General features: G+C 33.7%; 1 protein-coding gene across 18 annotated transcripts in view; it reads right to left on the bottom strand.

Annotated features, from left to right (window-relative positions):
• The window catches only part of TRIQK (triple QxxK/R motif containing), a 93,276-nt gene that overhangs the window by 41,672 nt on the left and 32,227 nt on the right, over positions 1-19,377 (bottom strand). For 11 of the 18 annotated variants that reach the window (XM_032858728.1, XM_032858722.1, XM_032858721.1 and 8 more), the window contains one exon: positions 7,401-7,482. In XM_032858728.1, coding sequence (XP_032714619.1) covers positions 7,401-7,482 — 82 coding nt within the window. Of the gene's footprint in view, positions 1-7,400; positions 7,483-12,031; positions 12,197-16,780; positions 16,806-19,377 lie in introns of those variants that run through there. The other 7 variants (XM_032858730.1, XM_032858734.1, XM_032858739.1 and 4 more) reach the window with 4 other exon arrangements.

Raw genomic sequence — 19,377 nt, 5'->3', positions numbered from 1 at the left:
GACAAGAGGTCTGTAACATACAATGGTAGAAATATTAGATTGACAGCAGACTTATCCACAGAGACTTGGCAGGCCAGAAAGGACCTGATATATTCAGAGCACTAAACATTAAAAATATGCAGCCAAGAATACTATATCGAGCTAGTTGTCATTGAAAATAGAAGGAGAGATAAAAAGCTTCCAGGACAAACAAAAATTAAAAGAATTTGCAAACACCAAAATAATCCTACAGAAAATATTGAAAGGAGTCTTCTAAGCAAAGAGAGAGAGCCTAAAAGTTAAGAGACCAGAAAGGAACAGAGACAATATACAGTAACAGTCACCTTACAGGCAATACAATGGCACTAAATTCACATCTTTCAATAGTTACCCTGAATGTTAATGGGCTAAATGCCCCAATCAAAAGATACAGGGTATCAGAATGGATAAAAAATAAGACCCACCTATATGCTGTCTATAAGAAACTCATTTTAGACCCAAAGACACCCCCAAATTTAAAGAGAGGGGGTGGAAAACAATTTACCATCCTAATGGACATCAAAAGAAAGTTGGGGTGGCAATCCTTATATCAGATAAATTAGATTTTAAGCCAAAGACTGTAATAAGAGATGAGGAAGGACACTATATCATATTTAAAGGGTCTGTCCAACAAGAAGATCTAACAATTTTAAATATCTATGTCCCTGATACAGGAGTACCCAACTACATGAAGCAATAACAAAATCAAAGAAACACAGTAGTAGTAATAAAATAATAGTAGGGGATTTTAACACCCCCTCAATGAAACAGACAGATCAATTAAGCAAAAGATCAACAAGGAAATAAAGGCTTTAAATGACAAAGTGGACCAGATGAACATCACAGATATATTCAAAACATTCCATCCCAAAGCAACAGAATACACGTTCCTCTCTAGTGCACATGGAAAATTCTCCAGAATAGCTTACATCCTGAGTCACAAATCAGGTCTCAACCGGTACAAAAAGACTGGGATCATTCCCTGCATATTTTCAGACCACAATGTTTTGAAGTTAGAACTCAATCACCAGAGGAAAGTTGGAAAGAACTCAAATACATAGAGGCTAAAGAGCATCCTACTAAAGAATGAATGGGTCAACCAGGAAATTAAAGAAGAATTAAAAAAATTCATGGAAACAAACAAAGATGAAAACACAACTTTTCAAAATCTTTAGGACACAGCAAAGGTGACCCTGAGAGGAAAGTATATAGTGATACAAGCCTTTCTCAAGAAACAAGAAAGGTCTCAAGTATACAACCCAACCCTGCACCTAAAGCAGCTGGAGAAAGAACAGCAAAGAAAACCCAAACCCAGCAGGAGAAGAGAAATCATAAAGATCAGAGTAGAAATCAATGAAATAGAAACCAAAAGAAAGAGTAGAACAAATCAACAAAACTAGGAGCTGGTTCTTTGAAAGAATTAATAAGATTGATAAGCCCCTGGCCAGACTTATCCAAAAGAAAAGAGAAAGGACCCAAATTAATACAATCGTGAATGAAAGAGGAGAGATCACAACCAACACCAAAGAAATATAAGCAATTATAAGAACATATTATGAGCAACTATACACCAGCAAATTTGACAATCTGGAAGAAATGGATGCATTCCTAGAGACATATAAACTACCACAACTGAACCAGGAAGGAATAGAAAACCTGAACAGACCAATAACCAATAAGGAGATTGAAGCAGTCATCAAAAATCTACCAAAAACAAGAGCCCAGGGCCAGATGGCTTCCTGGGGGAATTCTACCAAACACTTAAAAGAATTAATACCTATTCCCCTGAAACTGTTCCAAAAAATAGAAATGGAAGGAAAACTTCCAAACTCATTTCATGAGGCCAGCATTACCTTGATTCCAAAACCAAAGACCCTATCAAAAAGAAGAATTACAGACCAATATCCTTGATGAACATGGATACAAAAATTCTCACCAAAATACTAGCCAATAGGATCCAACTGTACATTAAAAGGATTATTCACCATGACCAAATGGAATTGATTCCTGGGCTGCAAGGATGGTTCAACATCTACAAATCAATCAATGTTATACAATACATTAATAAAAGAAAGCACAAGAACCATATGATACTCTCAATAGATGCTGAAAAAGAATTTGACACAGTACAGCATCATTTCTTGATCAAAACTCTTCAAAGTGCAGGAATAGAGGGTACATTACCTCAATACCATCAAAGCCATCTACGAAAGTCAACAGCAAATATCATTCTCAATGGGGAAAAACTGAAAGCTTTTCCCCTAAGATCAGGAACACAGCAGGGCTGTCCACTATCACCACTGCTATTCAACATAGTACTAGAGGTCTTAGCCTCAGCAATCAGACAACAAAAAGAAATAAAAGACACCCAAATTAGCACAGAAGAAGTAAAACTCTCAGTCTTTGAAGATGACATGATACTTTATGTGGAAAATCCAAAAGATTCTACTCCAAAACTGTTAGAACTCATAAAGGAATTCAGTAAAGTGTCAGGATATAAAATCAATGCATAGAAATCAGTTGCATTTCTATACACCAACAACAACACAGAAGAAAGAGAAATTAAGGGGTCGATCTCATTTACAATTACACTCAAAACCACAAAATACTTAGGAATAAACCTAACCAAAGAGGCAAAAAATCTGTACACAGAGAACTATAAAGTACTCACGAAAGAAACTGAGGAGGATACAAAGAAATGAAAAAACATTCCATCTTCACGGATTGGAAGAACAAATATTGTTGAAATGTTGACACTGGCTGTAGCAACTACTTACTAGACAAGGAAAAGAAAAGCAAAAATGAACTATTGGGAATCCATCCTGATAAAAAGCTTCTGCACAGAGAAGGAAACAATCAACAAAACTAAAAGGCAGCCTATGGAACGGGAGAATTTGATATGCAAATGACATATCAGATAAAGGGATAGTATCCAAAATCTATAAAGAACTTATCAAACTCAACATGCAAAAAATAAATAATCCAGTTAAGAAATGGGCAGAAGACATGAATAGACATTTTTCCCAAGAAAATTCCATTTCTATTATGTATACACACACACACACACACACAATGGTATATTATTTAATTACTCAGGTATCAAAAAAAATGAAATCTTGCCATTTGCAATGATGTGGATAGAGCTAGAGGGTATTATGCTAAGCGAAACAAGTCAGTCAGAGAAAGACAATTATTATATGATTTTACTGATGTGTGGAATTAATTTAAGAAACAAAATGGGTGGGGGGGAACCAAGAAACAGATACTTAACTATAGAGAACAAACATGGTTACCAGTGAGAGGTGGGTGGGGGATAGGTTAAATAGGTGATGGGAGTTAATACGTATACTTGCTGTGATGAGCACTAGGTGTTGCATGGAAGTGTTAAATCACTAAATTGTACACCCAAAACTAATACTATAGTGTATGTTAACTAACTGGAATTTCAATAAAAACTTTTAAAAATGGTATGTTAATATCATAAAAGAAAGAAACAGAACTTGCCACAAGTAGACATACACTCTAAGAAATTCCAAAAAGTGTTCACCAGGCACAAAGAACATGATTTCAGATTTAAGGTCTGGGATGTCAATGTGAATTAAGAGCAGGGTGGTGGTAAATATGTATATAATTGTATGAGCTTTGACTGAATGAACTATAAATAGAAATGTCTTAGGAGTTTTAAAAATAGAATTAAGAAATGGAAGCTTCGTATTTTGGTATTTCTGAATTAGGGGCAGAGAGAGGTCCCTCAAACTCTCCTGACAGCCAAAGTGCTATTATTCTGTCAATTCCATGAACTCAAATCTTGTGATTCAATTATCTTTGCATCTGCCAGTACCTAATATAGTCTTCAACCCTAGAAAAGTAGTATAGTAAAGGGATTATGTGGTCATTGCTTGGAATTGAGTCCTGGCTGTACTTTCTACCAATTGTAGAACCTTAGGAAACTTCTTTAACCCATCTGTGCCAAATCTTCCTGATATGTATAATGGAGTTATATAATAATAGTTGCTTTTTTACCTATTATGAAGATAAAATAAGATGTGCCTGGCACAAGATGCTTAATACTGTTAGCAACTTATATTATGTAAGAAAATAGAGATTTACAGGTAAATTAGTTGTGTTTTATAATGATTAACCTCATTCATATAAATATTGTTTAGCCTGATATATTTAATGACATATACTTAGAATATATCTTAATTATGTTAAAGCAGTTTTTAAAATTCTCTTTCAATCTTGAAATAATTTATCCCTAGAATAATACATGCAATATTGGGCAATCTTACTCTCTATTCATATGATATTATATCTGAAGAAAAGACCCAAACCAATTTATTTCTCCTTTAAGCCAGAAATATTTCAGAATATTGTTTTTCTTAGGTGCATTGCCTTGAAATCGAGAAGGTACTTCATCTTCACTACACATTTCAAGATCACGCTAGAGTAATTAAAACAGTGTCCATTTAATATGAGGATTCTGTATCTACAAGGTGTTTCCAGTCACAGCATTAGCCCATTTGATTCTTACCTGAGCGAAGAATATTGTAAAGAAAGCTTTTATGAAAGCCATTAATCATTGTCATTTAGTACATAATTGAAAAGGCAAAACTTTTAGCAGAAGATAAATTAAACAGTGATATTAAAATCATCATTCAAAAAATGGCACTGGTATTGGTATTACCAAATATAGTTATTGACTGACCATACAAAAATTATATAAATAAGTGAGATTTCATAACAAGAGGACATTGCACACATGTAATACCACTACTCTTTGTGAATGTTCATTAAGTAGCAATTGAATTAGCTTACCAATAACTTTAATAGTAAAAAAACCCACTATGATACTATTTTATTTATATATTTTATATATATATTTATATATATTTATTTATAATATATAATAAATATGTCATATTTATTATATATATTTATTTATATATTTATATATTTTTCTTACCACCAATACTGAAATATCTCTTCAAGATAATTATGGCTGATTATTCCCTCCTCACATTTTTTATCAGATCTGGGAAACATCTGCATAGGACTCCATTTAAGGGAGACAGTGCTGGAGATAAATCTATCATCATTAGTATGAGCTCAGTCTTGTGGTATTTTCTAACTGTGATACAGAAAATCAGATAATCTTTCCTTGAGAAAATCCTTGAATTAGTTAATATCTTAATTAGTTTTTATTAATTAACTAGTCAGTATCTTTTCTATTCCATTTTTCTATCTTTACAAAAAACTTATATATATCATAATATTCTATGGCATATGCATAAGAATCTTAATTCAGTCCATTATCCTTAAAAGTAGTGAACAAAAACATCATCACTCTTTTACTTTTAATATACTGTGTTTGATTATGATTACTCTATTTGTAAAATACACACAGGATAACTCATATCCATGCAACACTCTAGTTTACAAACTGGTCTGACAGTTCTCATGGATCTCCAAAGAACCTCGTGAGACAGGTGGATCTTGCGCAGCTAATATTTTCAAGAGGAAGTAAAACAGGAAAGAGAACTTTGTATGGGAATATAATGCATATCACAGCACTCTTGAACAGTTTAGTATAAGAAAAGGGTGGAGGCCTCATAATTATATTACTTTGTCTCATCCTTTCTTGGCTCTAATAAATATGAATAGAAGTAAATAAAAGATATGCCATGTTTATAAAAGAGAAGAATTTAGATTTTAATATCTAATCTCCAAAATTGATAGGTAAAAGTCAATTTCAATAAAAACTTTGCAGGCTACTTATTTTTTTATTTTAGAAAAAGTTCATCTGTGGTGATAGAAATCTGAACAGTAGTTGCATATGAAGGTGGGTAGAGACTGACTGGAAGCAGATATGAAGAATTGCTTGAGAAATGGAAATGTTTCTATTTTGACTGGCATTTCTGGTTACATGGGTATGTACACTTGTCAAAATTCTAAGGATTGTATATTTAAGAGTTGGATTGTGAATTGATTCACGATATGGCTATTATTGATGTGGTTAGCATATCTCATTTGATCAGAGACTTTAATCTGATAAATCAGTCCTATTTAAACACAAAAATAACATAGCAACCCACACTATTTATTCATCAGACATCCTCTAAGTGAAGGAAAGAGGAATATACCCCCCAAAAAAAATGAAGCATCATAAACCATCCCTCAAGAAATTTAATCCAGTTAGAAATACTTTTTTAAATTTGCTTTTATCTGACTACCAGTTAGATGAGTTGGGTCATTTTGTAAGACTCTTTCAATTTCATCTTTTTATTGTAATAGTTGTTTGTTTTGTTTTTATTTTTGTTTATTCAGATTTCTTCTTTCATGAATTGCTTCTTCATGTTTTGTACCCATTTTACTATTGGATTTCCAGACTACTTTGTTTATTTATTTATAGCAGGATTTTATTTTTCTACATATAAATCTTTAATTGCTTATATATATTCTAAATATTATTTAATATTCCTTTCATTTTGTACCTCTTTTGTTTTACAGAAATATCTTTATGGTGTGCACCTTATATATCACATTTATAAAATAGGTGTATACTCTTTTGGTATCAATAATTTCTACTTATTTTCTGACTTCTATTGTAACTTCTCTGTTTATCCTTCAGTTTTTTAGAAGAGGTTTTTTACTAACTGCTATTTTTTTATTTCCCAGAGTAGGAATATGTAAAAAGAGAGGGTGCAAGATGGGAAAGGGTAGGTTACCTTTTTCGCTTCTAAACGATTTCTGATTTACTACACTTTGCTCAAAGTTGTAGCTATAGGATACAGAATCTTTAAAATTGGGGGAACTTGGTTTGTGACTTTGTAAGTGGGTAATTTTTTATAAATACTTCATGTGCTCTTAAAAAGAATGTGTAGAAAATCTTGTACTTAGAGAATAGTCTAAAATAGATAAGCTTCTTCTTTTTTTTTTTTATGTTGACTAGTGTATTTTTCTCTAGCCCACTATCTTACTAAAGTAAAATTGAAGAAGAATTTCAGGCTTATTAAATTATTGTCATTGAGTCAACAAAATTAAGTTTTTACATGGATAAAAATAAATGATTTAATAGATAATAACACTAAAAATACTATATAAAAATATCTGGCCTTAAGAAAAATAATAAAATGCATTTTTGCTTATATTAAATTAATAAAAATTATAAGAGCTTTGAAAATCACAAGTACACAAAGTATATTTCTCTACTGGTAAGCAGGCTACACTTATTTTTTGCTCTTTAAAAATATATAGTCCTTCATTATTCATACTCTGTGTATCATATGTATTAAGGAAAAGTTATTTTCTTAATATCACACATCATTCTTTTTTCTTTATCTTAATTCACAGGAATGTATCAAAGGGAATTCATTGCTTACCAATTTGCTTTCTGTACTGATCAACAGGAAGTTTTATAGTAGAGGCATCTTTTCTACCCATCTTTGATCTCCAAAATGCCTGCTGCAAAAAAAGAAAATAATTATGATAAAGTCCTAAAAAATCAAAAGGACTATCTACAAACTTCAGGAATAATTTATTCCATAAAATCCATTTTTAAAGCAATGGGTAAAAATGTCTTTGACTATTCCCATTAGATATCAGTAAAGAACACAAATTCTTTCAAATAAATTATCAAGGATACAATTGCTGGTAATTAAATTTCCCAATTATTTGTTCTTGGTAACATTCATTTTATCAAGTACTATAAATACTCAATTAAACCAAACTGTTAAAAGTATTATCTGTAAATGTGAAAACCATGTACCATTGACTCAGATGGGTTAGGGTTGTAGGCATGCTCTTGGCAGTATGTTTCTTTCTAATTACCCATTCTGTTACACAAAAAGTTTGAATCTCAAATACTTTGAATCTTGTTTTAAAAAGTATGGCAGGTAAGAAAAGTGCATAAATATGAGTTCTAGTTCTGTCTCTCCTTCTGTAAACAGTATAAATGACTACCATTTACTAATATTCTCATGCTTACTCATTTCATGCACTGTTTGATTTAATCCACAACACATCTTTCAAATCTTACTATTTTTATTGAATTTAAATATGTGGCAGACATGTGTGGAATTTAAGAAACAAAACAAATGGGCAAGGGGGGAGAGGGGGAAGGACAAGAGAGAGAGGCAAACCAAGAAAAAGACTCTTAACTATAGAGACCACACTGATGGCTACCAGAGGGGAAGTGGGTGAAGGGATGGGTGAAGTAGGTGGTAGGGATTAAGGAGGACACTTGTGATGGGCACAGGTATTGTATGGAAGAGCTGAATTACTGTATTATTCATCTGAAACTAATATTACACTGCCAACTAACTGGAATTGAAATAAAAACTTTAAAAAATTATATGTGGCAGAAACGCACTGTCACATGGAACTAATCAGAAACAGTTAAGAAGGATACTAAAATCTGAGGAAATTTTATTTACAACTTTGTCTAAAAAAATAAGTGAATTAAAACGAATCCTTGGACCTCTAAACTTAAACCAGCAGATTGCAGCCCCCAAGGAAGGCAAACTGTAGATTTGGAATATCCACTTCATATGTGACCAGAAAGGAGAACCATCCAGAAGGTGAGGGCCATAAAGAACAATGGACAAGGAAATTTCTCTAAAAAAACATAATTGAGGGTCCAAGGAAGAAACTTCTGTCTGCACAAGAGGCCTTATCAGTGGCCTCGTGCACAGCAGGCTTCATTATCATGCTGCATCAGTGCTTCCTGGTATGTTTCCCATTCTTCCCATTCTTCCTTCTTTAAATGGGAGATATGAAGCAGTCATTTTCTGCTTCACCATTAGCAAAATTTAATAGTCCGTAAACTTCAGGGACACACATTCCAACGTAAGAGGGATCTTTGGCTTGTCCTGGCCACGATAAGTGGGGAACTTTAGGATCTTCCTACCAAAGAGTCAGGGAAAAGGATGTGCATGGCTATTTCATGACTAGAAAGGTAGACTATAGGAAAAATTCCTAGTTACTTACTAGAATACATGTTCTCCTCCATTTTTTAGAGTCTTTGGTTTTGTTTTGTTCCTGAGCTCACCTGACAACTTTTCCAGCCTCCTTTGATGTTAGCTGTGGGCATGTGACTGAGTTTCAGCCAACAGAATATGAATAAATTAGAGCTTGCTACTTCTAGAATCAACCTACAAAAACTTTCCATATGTACCCATTCATCTGGATAAAATGGAGATGACCCCCCAAGCGATGCTGAAAATAATCTGATGAGGATGGCAGAGCCTGTGACATCCTGGATTCTGAATGGCTACACAAAGGAAACCCACTCAACCAACTTGTTTTTTCTCTTTCACACCGCCGTGAGAACAAGAAATAACTTGTAGCATTTGAGCCTTTATACACTTTATATTTATCTGTTACAGTAGGTAGTATCACCCTAACTTAAGTATGTATAGATGTCTCCATATAAATTATTAAGCTGTAATTTTCCTAAAGAGCATTATTAAGGTTCTCAAATGCCAAATGTCTTTGAAATCTGTTCAGTTCAAACTGTATTGTTTATTTGTATATATGGTCACACAGAGCAATCCTAACAACAATACCACCTAACACAGTAAAAGGCATCCCCAAATTAACAATTACTACTTATGTGTAAGAAAACTATAAATTCTGCTAAAAATCTATTTTTCTATTCATAATAATCTTCACATTTAATATTATGGTAATATTTAGGAATGTGCAAAGTAAGACAAAAAATCAAATAATTTAAATCTTCACCTCATAAACCATGTAGCTATCGCATCTAAGATAATACAACCTTAAAATCTCAGAAATGAAACCAAGACATCACCTAATCCTGTATTCTCACTTGTTATTATTTAGAACATTAATATAAGCATCACAAAAAATATCAATAGATATGATATAATTTATTCATGTAGCAACCATTTGCATAGTGTTTAGCATCTACTAATTGTAAAAGGGAGTCAAGTTATTTTAATCTTGATTATGTGGGGCTAGAAAAAATATCACTCCATTTTAGGAGAGAAGTTAGTTTAAATAAATAAATACAAAGACATTATTCCCTCCTCAATTTAGTTTTGTCTGTTGCCTTTACGGAAAATTTTTTAAAGAAGAAAATTACTAAGGCCACCTACTATGCTTCCCTCAATTCCTGCTTGGTCATTTTAACCAAAATCCTAACAGAGATAATACTTCAAAGGCCAGTATTTTATTCATTCCTTATCTATAGTAAATAAAAAAGGAAGAGCTCCATTGAGAATAGTTTTTCAACAAAAGGAATTAGATTTTACTTATTTTAAAATGTACTTTAAATAAACAAAGTGATACCAAAAAAGCTAAAGAACCTATATTTTTATAAAAGCTTATACTCTATGAATTGATACATTTTATATGTATATAACCTGTGACTATAAAATCTTTAAAAGAATTTCAACCTAAGAGATACACTAAGGAGGAACTAGCCTTGAATTTTTGTTCTCAATGATTTTGGTGACTGATAATTCTTAACCAAAATTTCAAAAATTTAAACTTTGTTCTCTGAAATTATTCTACTCTATTCTTTATTCAGTCTATTCTATTTTTTAAGCAAAATACAATTTTTACCAAATGATGAAACAAAAAAATGTTCTAAAGAACACACCCATGCACAAATGACTTACATTTTATTAGCTGTAACAAATACAAAAATGTAGAAAATATTTAACTTTCCTAATAAACACATTGAGGCTATTTTAAATTATCTAAGGAGATTCCCATTCATTTGTATGTTGCAAACTGTCAGTGCCTCAGACATCTAGAACCTCTAAAATGTTCTGACTTCTCTTTGTTCTTCAAAGCCTTGCAGTAATCATCATTCATTTCTATTGCTTTGATGGTGAGATAGCAAACTCCCAAGAAATCCAGGGAGACATTAGCATGTAGAGCCGCAATTTCTAATAACGCAGCTATTTGCATACAAGATCAGCCACAATTTAAAATGTGTTGTGATAGATGTGGAAAGGGAATAACAGATCTATATTAGCATGTACAATACCAAGATTGTTTTCACAATTTAATTCCTTGGAGATTACATCTCATCACCTTCTTTTATAAAGAACACCGCATTCCCTGAGAAACTAAGTTGCTCTGAGACCCAGCTAAACTAAAATATGGATTAATAAGATAATATTTATTATTTATGAATTTCGCTGTAGGAATGATCTCAGATTAAATCATCAGAGAAGTTTTTAACATTATTGAAACTTGGTAACACATACTTAAGGAAGAAAAAAATGCTCATTTTATTTAATGCCTAAATTGCATATTAAAATGTTTCATAATTAATTTTTATTGAATTAAAACTTTACACTCTTCAGGACTTTTCAGATTAAAGAGAGTGTTTTTGTTTTTAATATCCTTTCTTAACCTGAATTTTACACAGCAATTTGCCTCACGTATTTTTAAATACAATATGTGACCTTTAAAAACAAACAAAGGTAATGCAATATCCTATCACATTCCGACCAAGTTACTTTATTGCTCATTTATACCTTTTTTATGAAATCCAGAAAGAATAGGTAAAGAAATAAGAAACCTGAAGCCTCCACATATGTCTCTGCTTCCAGAAAAGCATTCAATCCAGACTGTGACATTTAAATACAGATCAAAACACAGGTTATTAAAAAATTCAACCCATGACCACAGAAAACATAATCATCTCAGTTTTTAAGGCTAAAAGACCCTTCCTTAAAAAAATTCTTACTTTAGTATGAAGTTATAAATATGCAGAAGATATGCCTATTTGTTTATGACTGGATGAGAATTGAGAACCAATCATGAAAATAAAATAAATATTATGCCGATGTTAGGATGAACAATGTAGTGAATAAATAAAGAAGGCACTTGTCCCTGATCCGATGCATTCATTACTCCCAGACTGATGGTTTAAAAACTCAAAGCTCATCACAAAAGCAACATATTTAAGTCATCCAAATAATGGCCCATATCCCAGATAAAACTTAATATACAGGACCATTAATAACACAACGTTGTCATGTGTTCCTTACTCATGTTCTGGTGCACTATCAAATTCAACTTTTAGTTCCATGATTTTGACAAGTTCATTCACATTTTTATGAATTTACTCATGCTCTACTATGTACTTTAAGTGTCATTTCCATATTCCCCCACTTGTGGTATATATATTTTAATATTTCAAGCAAAAGCACATGCTTCAGATCTCCAGAGATAATTCTCCACACTTAAGGAAATGAAAAAAATAAGTAGTTTAGGAAACAATCTAAGTGTGACACAGTAGACAATGTACACTTTGACATAAGTATAATATCGAAATAAATTATTACAAGCAGGAACAAATTCCTGTTGTGTAAAACTGGAGAGCTAACCAGTGGTCTTCTTAATGTTTTCAGGGATCAAAGTGACTACCTCACCTTCACTTTATTAATTTCCTTTATAGCTGCAGAAAAAAAAATATGTCAAAACTTGAATATGTGAAAAAGTGATTCCTAAGATCCTGATAACTATCCAACACTGATATAAAAATTCATAAGAAAAGAAACTACAAAATAGTTAGCTATGTAACCCCCAAAAGTCATATACCAGGAAAGGAATCTTAGTTGTTGGGACTCATCCTTCAGCCATATGAGGGAACTAAAATGAATACAGCATTAACAAACAGTGCTGGAACAACTGTATATCCTTACGGGAAAACAAAGCCAAAATTAGACCCCTAGCTCACACCACATATAAAAGTCAATTAAGGATAGGGGCACCTGGGTGGCTTAGGTGGTTAACCATCTGCCTTTGGCTCAGGTCATGATCTCAGGATCCTGAGATCAAATCCCATGTCTGGCTCCCTACTCAGTGCGGAGCCTGTTTCTCCCTCTACTTCTGCCCCTCCCACTGCTCACGCTCACTCTCTCTCCCTCAAATAAATAAATAAAAATCAATTGAGGATAGATCATAGACCTAAACAAAAGAGCTAAAACAATAAAGTTACTAGGAAAAAAGAGATTATCTTTATGATCTTAGTGTAGGCAAATATTTCTCAGAAAACAAACAGTATAGACTCTAAAGGAAAAGAAAAGAGGATGTACTGAACTTCATCAAAATTAGTTTTTGTTCACCAAATATACAAGGAAGAAAAAAGAAAATAAATATGTAATTTATAGACAATTTGTAAATATTCATAATAGCTTTATCTGAAAAAAGAAATTGCACCCAGGATGTATAAAGAACTACTCAGTAATATACAACATACAACCCAATTTAAATGGAAAGACTTGAACAGCAACTTCATCAAAGAAAATACACAGATGAAAATAAGCACATGAAAAAGCTCAATACCATTATTAGTCCGCAAAATGCAAATTAAAATAAGAATTAAAATATCACTACACCCATTAGAATGGTTCAAATAAAGCTTTCCTATACAAAATATTGGGAGGATGTGGAGCAACTGAACTTCTAGTACATTGCTGATGGGAGTGTAAAATCACAACCACTTTGGAAAATTGGCAATTTCTTACAAAGTTAACTGCTAGCAATTCCACTCCTAGGTATTTATCTAAGAGAGATAAGTACACACACCCACAAAAAAGCTTTGTACAAGTATGTTCATAGTATTTTTATTCATAATAGCCAAAAATTGGGAGTAACCCTCATATTGATCAACAGAAGAACTGATAAACTGGTTTACTCATACAGTGTAATATTACTCAGCAAAATACTACTAATAATAATACTGATAATATGCAACAATGGAGATAAATCTCAAAAACAGTATGCTGAGGGAAAGAAGCAATGGCTCCTTTAGAACTAAATCGAGTGAGTATTTATCAGTTTTATGTGCCCTTGTAACATATTTAACAATGGTGATACCTGCCTCTGTTGAAACACTCATTAAAACACTTACTTCCCATGGGTGAAGGAATATATAAAAGGTAAGAAAGCAGAGATGGAAAGCATAGACAAATCTATTACAAAATAAGTAAAGGGAAGGGGAAAGAGGATATTACTCAGAGGAAGGGAGAGGTTAAGGAAGACTTTTTGTTATACTTTGGTTTTACTCTTGAGGGCTTGTTTTTGAATGCAGATGGAAACTGGAGTCAGTCTAAATAAGTGGGAGCCAATAAAAAGTGAGGGGGTGGGAAGACAGAAAAAAAAATAAAAAATGATTTTCAAGTCAGTAGGAAGGGATAGAATTCAGTGCACACTGGAAGTAGTAATCATAGCAAACTACTTCTTTCACTTTAACGGTAGAGAGGAAAAAAGGATGGGTAAGATTAATTCAGTTTTGAGGTTTGGTAGTCCAAAGAAGAAGAAGTTCCACCTGGCAGCTCCACATTCACTATGAAGTAGGAGGCATGATTGTCTTCTAAGAGTGATATGAAAGGTAGAGACTTCAGAAATTTGAGTGCAGAGGCTAGAATTTATGCTGGGGAAAATTTACGCAGGAGCAGAATAGAAAGGGCTGTCCAGAGAAAATAGGACTAATGAGAAACACTATGAGACAAAATTAATATGGTAACTATGAATCCATGGTAGCATTAAACTACATGATTGAAAATAGCATGCTTTGGTTTCATTTGGCTTGGTTTTCCTGAGTGTTCGGCTGCTCACTTCTGGCTTTGGGAAGGGATAGATAGCTAGATTAAGTAAAGTTTAGGTTTTCCCAGAGAGGCATGACAGAAGGGCAGTAGGGGAAAAAATTTTAGGGTACTCTATAAAGTGGATAAAGTGACGTGCCATGGCGTCTAAAGCCAGAGAAGGAAGTGAAGACAGCAGAAGGTGTAGAGTTAAGCAGAAAGTAAGCCAATTTTGGGGCTTAAAAATTTGGATGAGGTCAAATAACCAGTTTGGGGAAGAAAAGAACTAGACTTTCTTTGACTGGAGAACTAAAGGTTGTTAAGAGTATCGTGTGATTGATGCTGTTACTGCTATGGAGCAGGTTATGATCCAGAGTGACTAAAGTAATAGGAAAACAGCACGACAGACAAGGAAATGAGGGCCAGGATAATACAAACATCACACCTGTGGATAGTGAAGGCACCCGGGATGGTTGAAGGGTTTGGGCTAAGGCAGAAAGACTCTAAGTTAGGAAGATGGAGGAGCGACCTGGATATCCACACTTAACAGCAATAAGGAGATTGAGGTGACTATAGTCAAATGGAATCAACTACAAAGGAGCTGGGTTTCTTGTTTCATTTGTCTTGTTTGTTTTTATATACTTGGAAAAGTAAATGCACTAGGAGCGACAATAAGAAAATAAAAAGATACCAGACTTTTAATCCACAGGTATGTGGAGAATTAAAGAAAGAAGAGACTTAAGTGGAGACTTAAGAAGGCTTTATGGAAATGGTGTATTAATGTCAAGAGGTAAAAGTGATAATCAATGAAGTGCTTGAGGATGGATACGGTTCAAGAAGGATACAAAGAAAAATAGAAGAAAGAATAGCAATAGACTGATCTAGTAAAAGAATAAAAATAAACCACAGAAAAGCATGGGCATATGTGTTCAGGGGAGAACAAAGAGTTAAATGTGTCATCTTGGACAGCAAATAAAGATAACAGAAATGTGCAGTATCTTGAATTAGGTTATCTCAAAACTGCATCGAGTACTCAGGCCTCTTCAGAAGTCAGCTGTGGCCTGGGTAAAATGAGGAAATCCCACTCCCTCTGGGAAGGTTCAGCTGGCTGGATCTGAACACTTTGGAAGAAAGACCCAGGTCTGTAGAATCTACTTAGGTACCAACTTACCAGGAGCAACTAGAGGCTCCAGGTCAGGACTTGTCAAAAATGCTGTCCATCGAACACCAACATAAGGAGTTGTGTGGGATCAAAATGCAGACTCCCCCATCATAGTCCTACTGAATCAAAAGCTCAAGGACTCAGGTCCACGAATCTCCAGGGGTTTTTGGTGGTGTTTTGTTGTTGTTGTTGTTGTTGTTGTTGTTGTTGTTCTTGTTCTTGTTCTTGTTTTTTAGGCCTTTAATGTTTAAGAATCACTACTTTTATTTTAAATCAGCTTATAGGTAATTCTGTGCACTAGCATTTGAGAAACGCTGCTGGAAGTAGATGGAAGGCCTCAGCAGGGGCTGTGAGATCCTTCAGCTTCTTTGGTGGAAGATGAATAAGGCGGTATGACAAAGCTGAAGAAGCATTTAAAAAATCAGCTGAAACTGCAGACTTTTTCTAAATTCAACAGGAAACCATAGAGGGTATTGGGCAATGAGGTAATCAAATCAGATACTTTTTAGTATGTTTATGAAAGACTAGAAGGTTAGAAGATAATTAACAAGCTTAAAACAAATCTAGGTACTTTCCACAGGCAATCTACCAAGAGAGCAATACTTAGTAGAAAGGAAGAGACATTTGGTGATTGACATTTCAGAATCTGGGAAGAGCAGAAATGGGGTATGAGGCAGAGGAAAAGCTGAAGATAACAGTGCTTTTAAACTAGAATGATAATTAAGATACAAAGTCCTAGGACTCATTATTCACAGATACCCAGTCGGTAAGGTTGGGGAAAGACCAAAGAAACTGAATTTTTACCAAGCACCAACTCCCTGCCAACATTTTCAATCTCAGGTGGTACATGGACCACACTTGGCAAAATATTCAGCTAGAAAGATGGTATGTCATTAGCAGAAATAAGTAATATAAGCAGTAATAGGGAGAAATAAATAAGGGGTAAGTGATGAGGGTAGGAGAGTATTATAAATATACATTATAAAATGTTTATAATTGCTGTAAGAAAATAAGGCTCTTGGGGCACCTGGGTGGCTGGGTTTTTTAAGCCTCTGCCTTTGGCTCAGGTCATGATCTCAGGGTCCTGGGATGGAGCCCCATATCAGGCTCTCTTCTCAGCAGGGAGCCTGCTTCTCTCTCTCTCTCTGCCTGCCTCTCTACCTGCCTGATCTCTGTCAAATAAATAAATAACATCTTTACAAAAAAAGAAAAAGAAAGAAAGAAAAAGAAATCAAGGCTCTTGTTTTTCCTGAAACCTCAAAGAATTGGTTTATCTAAACATAATTGTATCACTAATTCCCTGGCCTCCATCAAAAAATACCCACAAATATTTTACTTACTTTTATTTTAATGCATTTTTAATGCACAGATTGTTGTGGCATCTGGACACATGACATACTTGAAAACAACACATTAAATTTATACAGCCCAGAATAGACAAAAAGCTGCCTTGCATGTACCATCAACAATGCTCATCACTGGGGGAAGGGGTGCTACAGTAGCAGGGTCCCATGGAATTATTATTTTTTAAATTCTGAACTTTGCATGAATATCAAAGGAATAAACACTTCAAATGTGAGAAGGAGAGAATTTCTACCAAGTAAGTGACCATTTTCCTAATTGGAAAATGATCATTACTTTTACAGAGTTTAAATTCAGCAAAATGGGAAACGTACTTCAGTTAATTTTTTGCATTATATTTGCAAAAGTAGATAGGTTAGTTAAACAAGGATTAATCTACAATATAACTTTTAATGGTCAATAAAGGGTCATTAGTAATATAAATTAAAGTATCTTTCAAATAAAAGATTTTATATAATCCTTTCTCAGCATTTCAGCTAAGATCAAGTGAAATAAAGGATTTTATTATGTCAACTGTACTGTCAAAAATTTCTAAGGTTACAATAATATGGTATCAAATAAATAGAACAGCAAACCCTGTTTTACTAATTACAAAGTGACAGCAGAAGAAGAGACACATATCCAACCATACTGAAAAAGCCAAGACATCTACAATTCTAGTATAAAACCAGTAAGGCCGGCAGCATGTACTACTGCACACTAAGAGCTTAATGAGTCACGAGGAATGAGAAGGAGAAAGTGTATGTTTGGCTTCAATGATCCTGAGGTAGAGAAAAGGCAGTTTCATGTCTATTTTGGCTGCTAACTAATACACCTTCAGACTGTTTCTTCTGATGAGACAAAGAGTAATTGAAAATAGGATTATAGATCTAAAGTTCACAAGCCTTGATATTTCAATACTTATAATCCCTTTAAACTGGTTATTTTAAGAGAATTATATGAAACCCAAGATTGTTTCAATTATCATACAGATAATAAAAAGTTTTATTCTGTCCAGATGGTACCAAAAACTGGTGGCTAAAGGATGAAGAAAAACAATAATTTCTAGATGCAAACATCTCAGATGGCATCTATTCTTATCTCTGTAATTCCTAAGTAAACAGATATATATCTATTTTATCATAATTTCTCAATACAAACTCCCTTTTCTTGGTTCTCAAGTGATATTAGTGAATTCTTATGATTCAGAACTTTCAATAAGTTACCAGAGACAAAGGTTTACTGACAAAAAGTATATATTTTTTTCTATTTAGCCCAAATGTTTAAACACATTTCACTGGGAACATCCAAATAATATACCTGTGTTCAGTGTAGATGAAACATTCTAATACACTCTAACTCTAACAAAATCACAATAACCAAGTCTGACTTATTTGAAGTTAAAAGTTTTTATTTTTCTTAGTTTGCATGTATTTTACATTGAAGCAAACGTGAACCAAGTTCCCCAAATATGGTCATTTTAGGACAATATATAACAACTTTGGGAAGTCTACTGAAAAGCTTTTCTGAGTCTCTACATGTGCCTTGTCGATCTCTTAAATAGAACTTGAATATGTCATTTCCAATGTTACTTGACCAACTTTTCACATTTTGCATATTATCATCTCATGAAGCCTCCATTTCATGTAAAGTTTGGTGAAAGAGAAGGTTTATTAGAAAGCTGATTTAGAAGAATTTTAAGGGAAATGAATAAGCAAGCATATGGTTGATGAATAAAAGATGTTAAGAACTGGCTAAGAGACAGGCTTATCAGATAGGAAAGGAATATTCTGGCAACAGAGACCTAGTATAGGATGACCATATAATTCACCATCCAAGCCAGAACACTTTGAGAGTGAAAGTGTTCTGTGACACCAGGACAGCAAGTATAAACCAGGACTGCTCTGGGCCAACTCCTGCCCCAATATACTCTTGCCCTAACTACAAAGAACACAAGTACAATTCACAACACACTGTACCTCAACTAATTTTGTCATTCATTAGGTGTTGCAGTAGAAGGAAGGAAAGGGACATCTTCTGGAAAACTTCCATTTAAGGAAACAAATTATTATTTTAGACAATACTTGCTGCAGATATGGCAATACCACAATATCGGATTATACTGTGAGACAAACTGTCCTCATTTATGAATCTCTCTGTGACATGTGGAACTACTGAGTATTTGGTCTTGAAACTAAGTTGTTGGTTTCCCAGCTAGCACTGTCCCAATTCTCCCCCTTTCCATCTTGATGTCCTCTTGACCATCTTCATATGCACTCTTCC

The sequence above is a fragment of the Lontra canadensis genome, unplaced genomic scaffold (genome assembly GCF_010015895.1).
Source record: "Lontra canadensis isolate GAN:19392208 unplaced genomic scaffold, GSC_riverotter_1.0 scaffold15, whole genome shotgun sequence".
Lineage (NCBI taxonomy): Eukaryota > Metazoa > Chordata > Mammalia > Carnivora > Mustelidae > Lontra > Lontra canadensis.
Note: the sequence above shows the minus strand (reverse complement) of the source record. Positions and strands in the feature narration are given on the sequence as shown.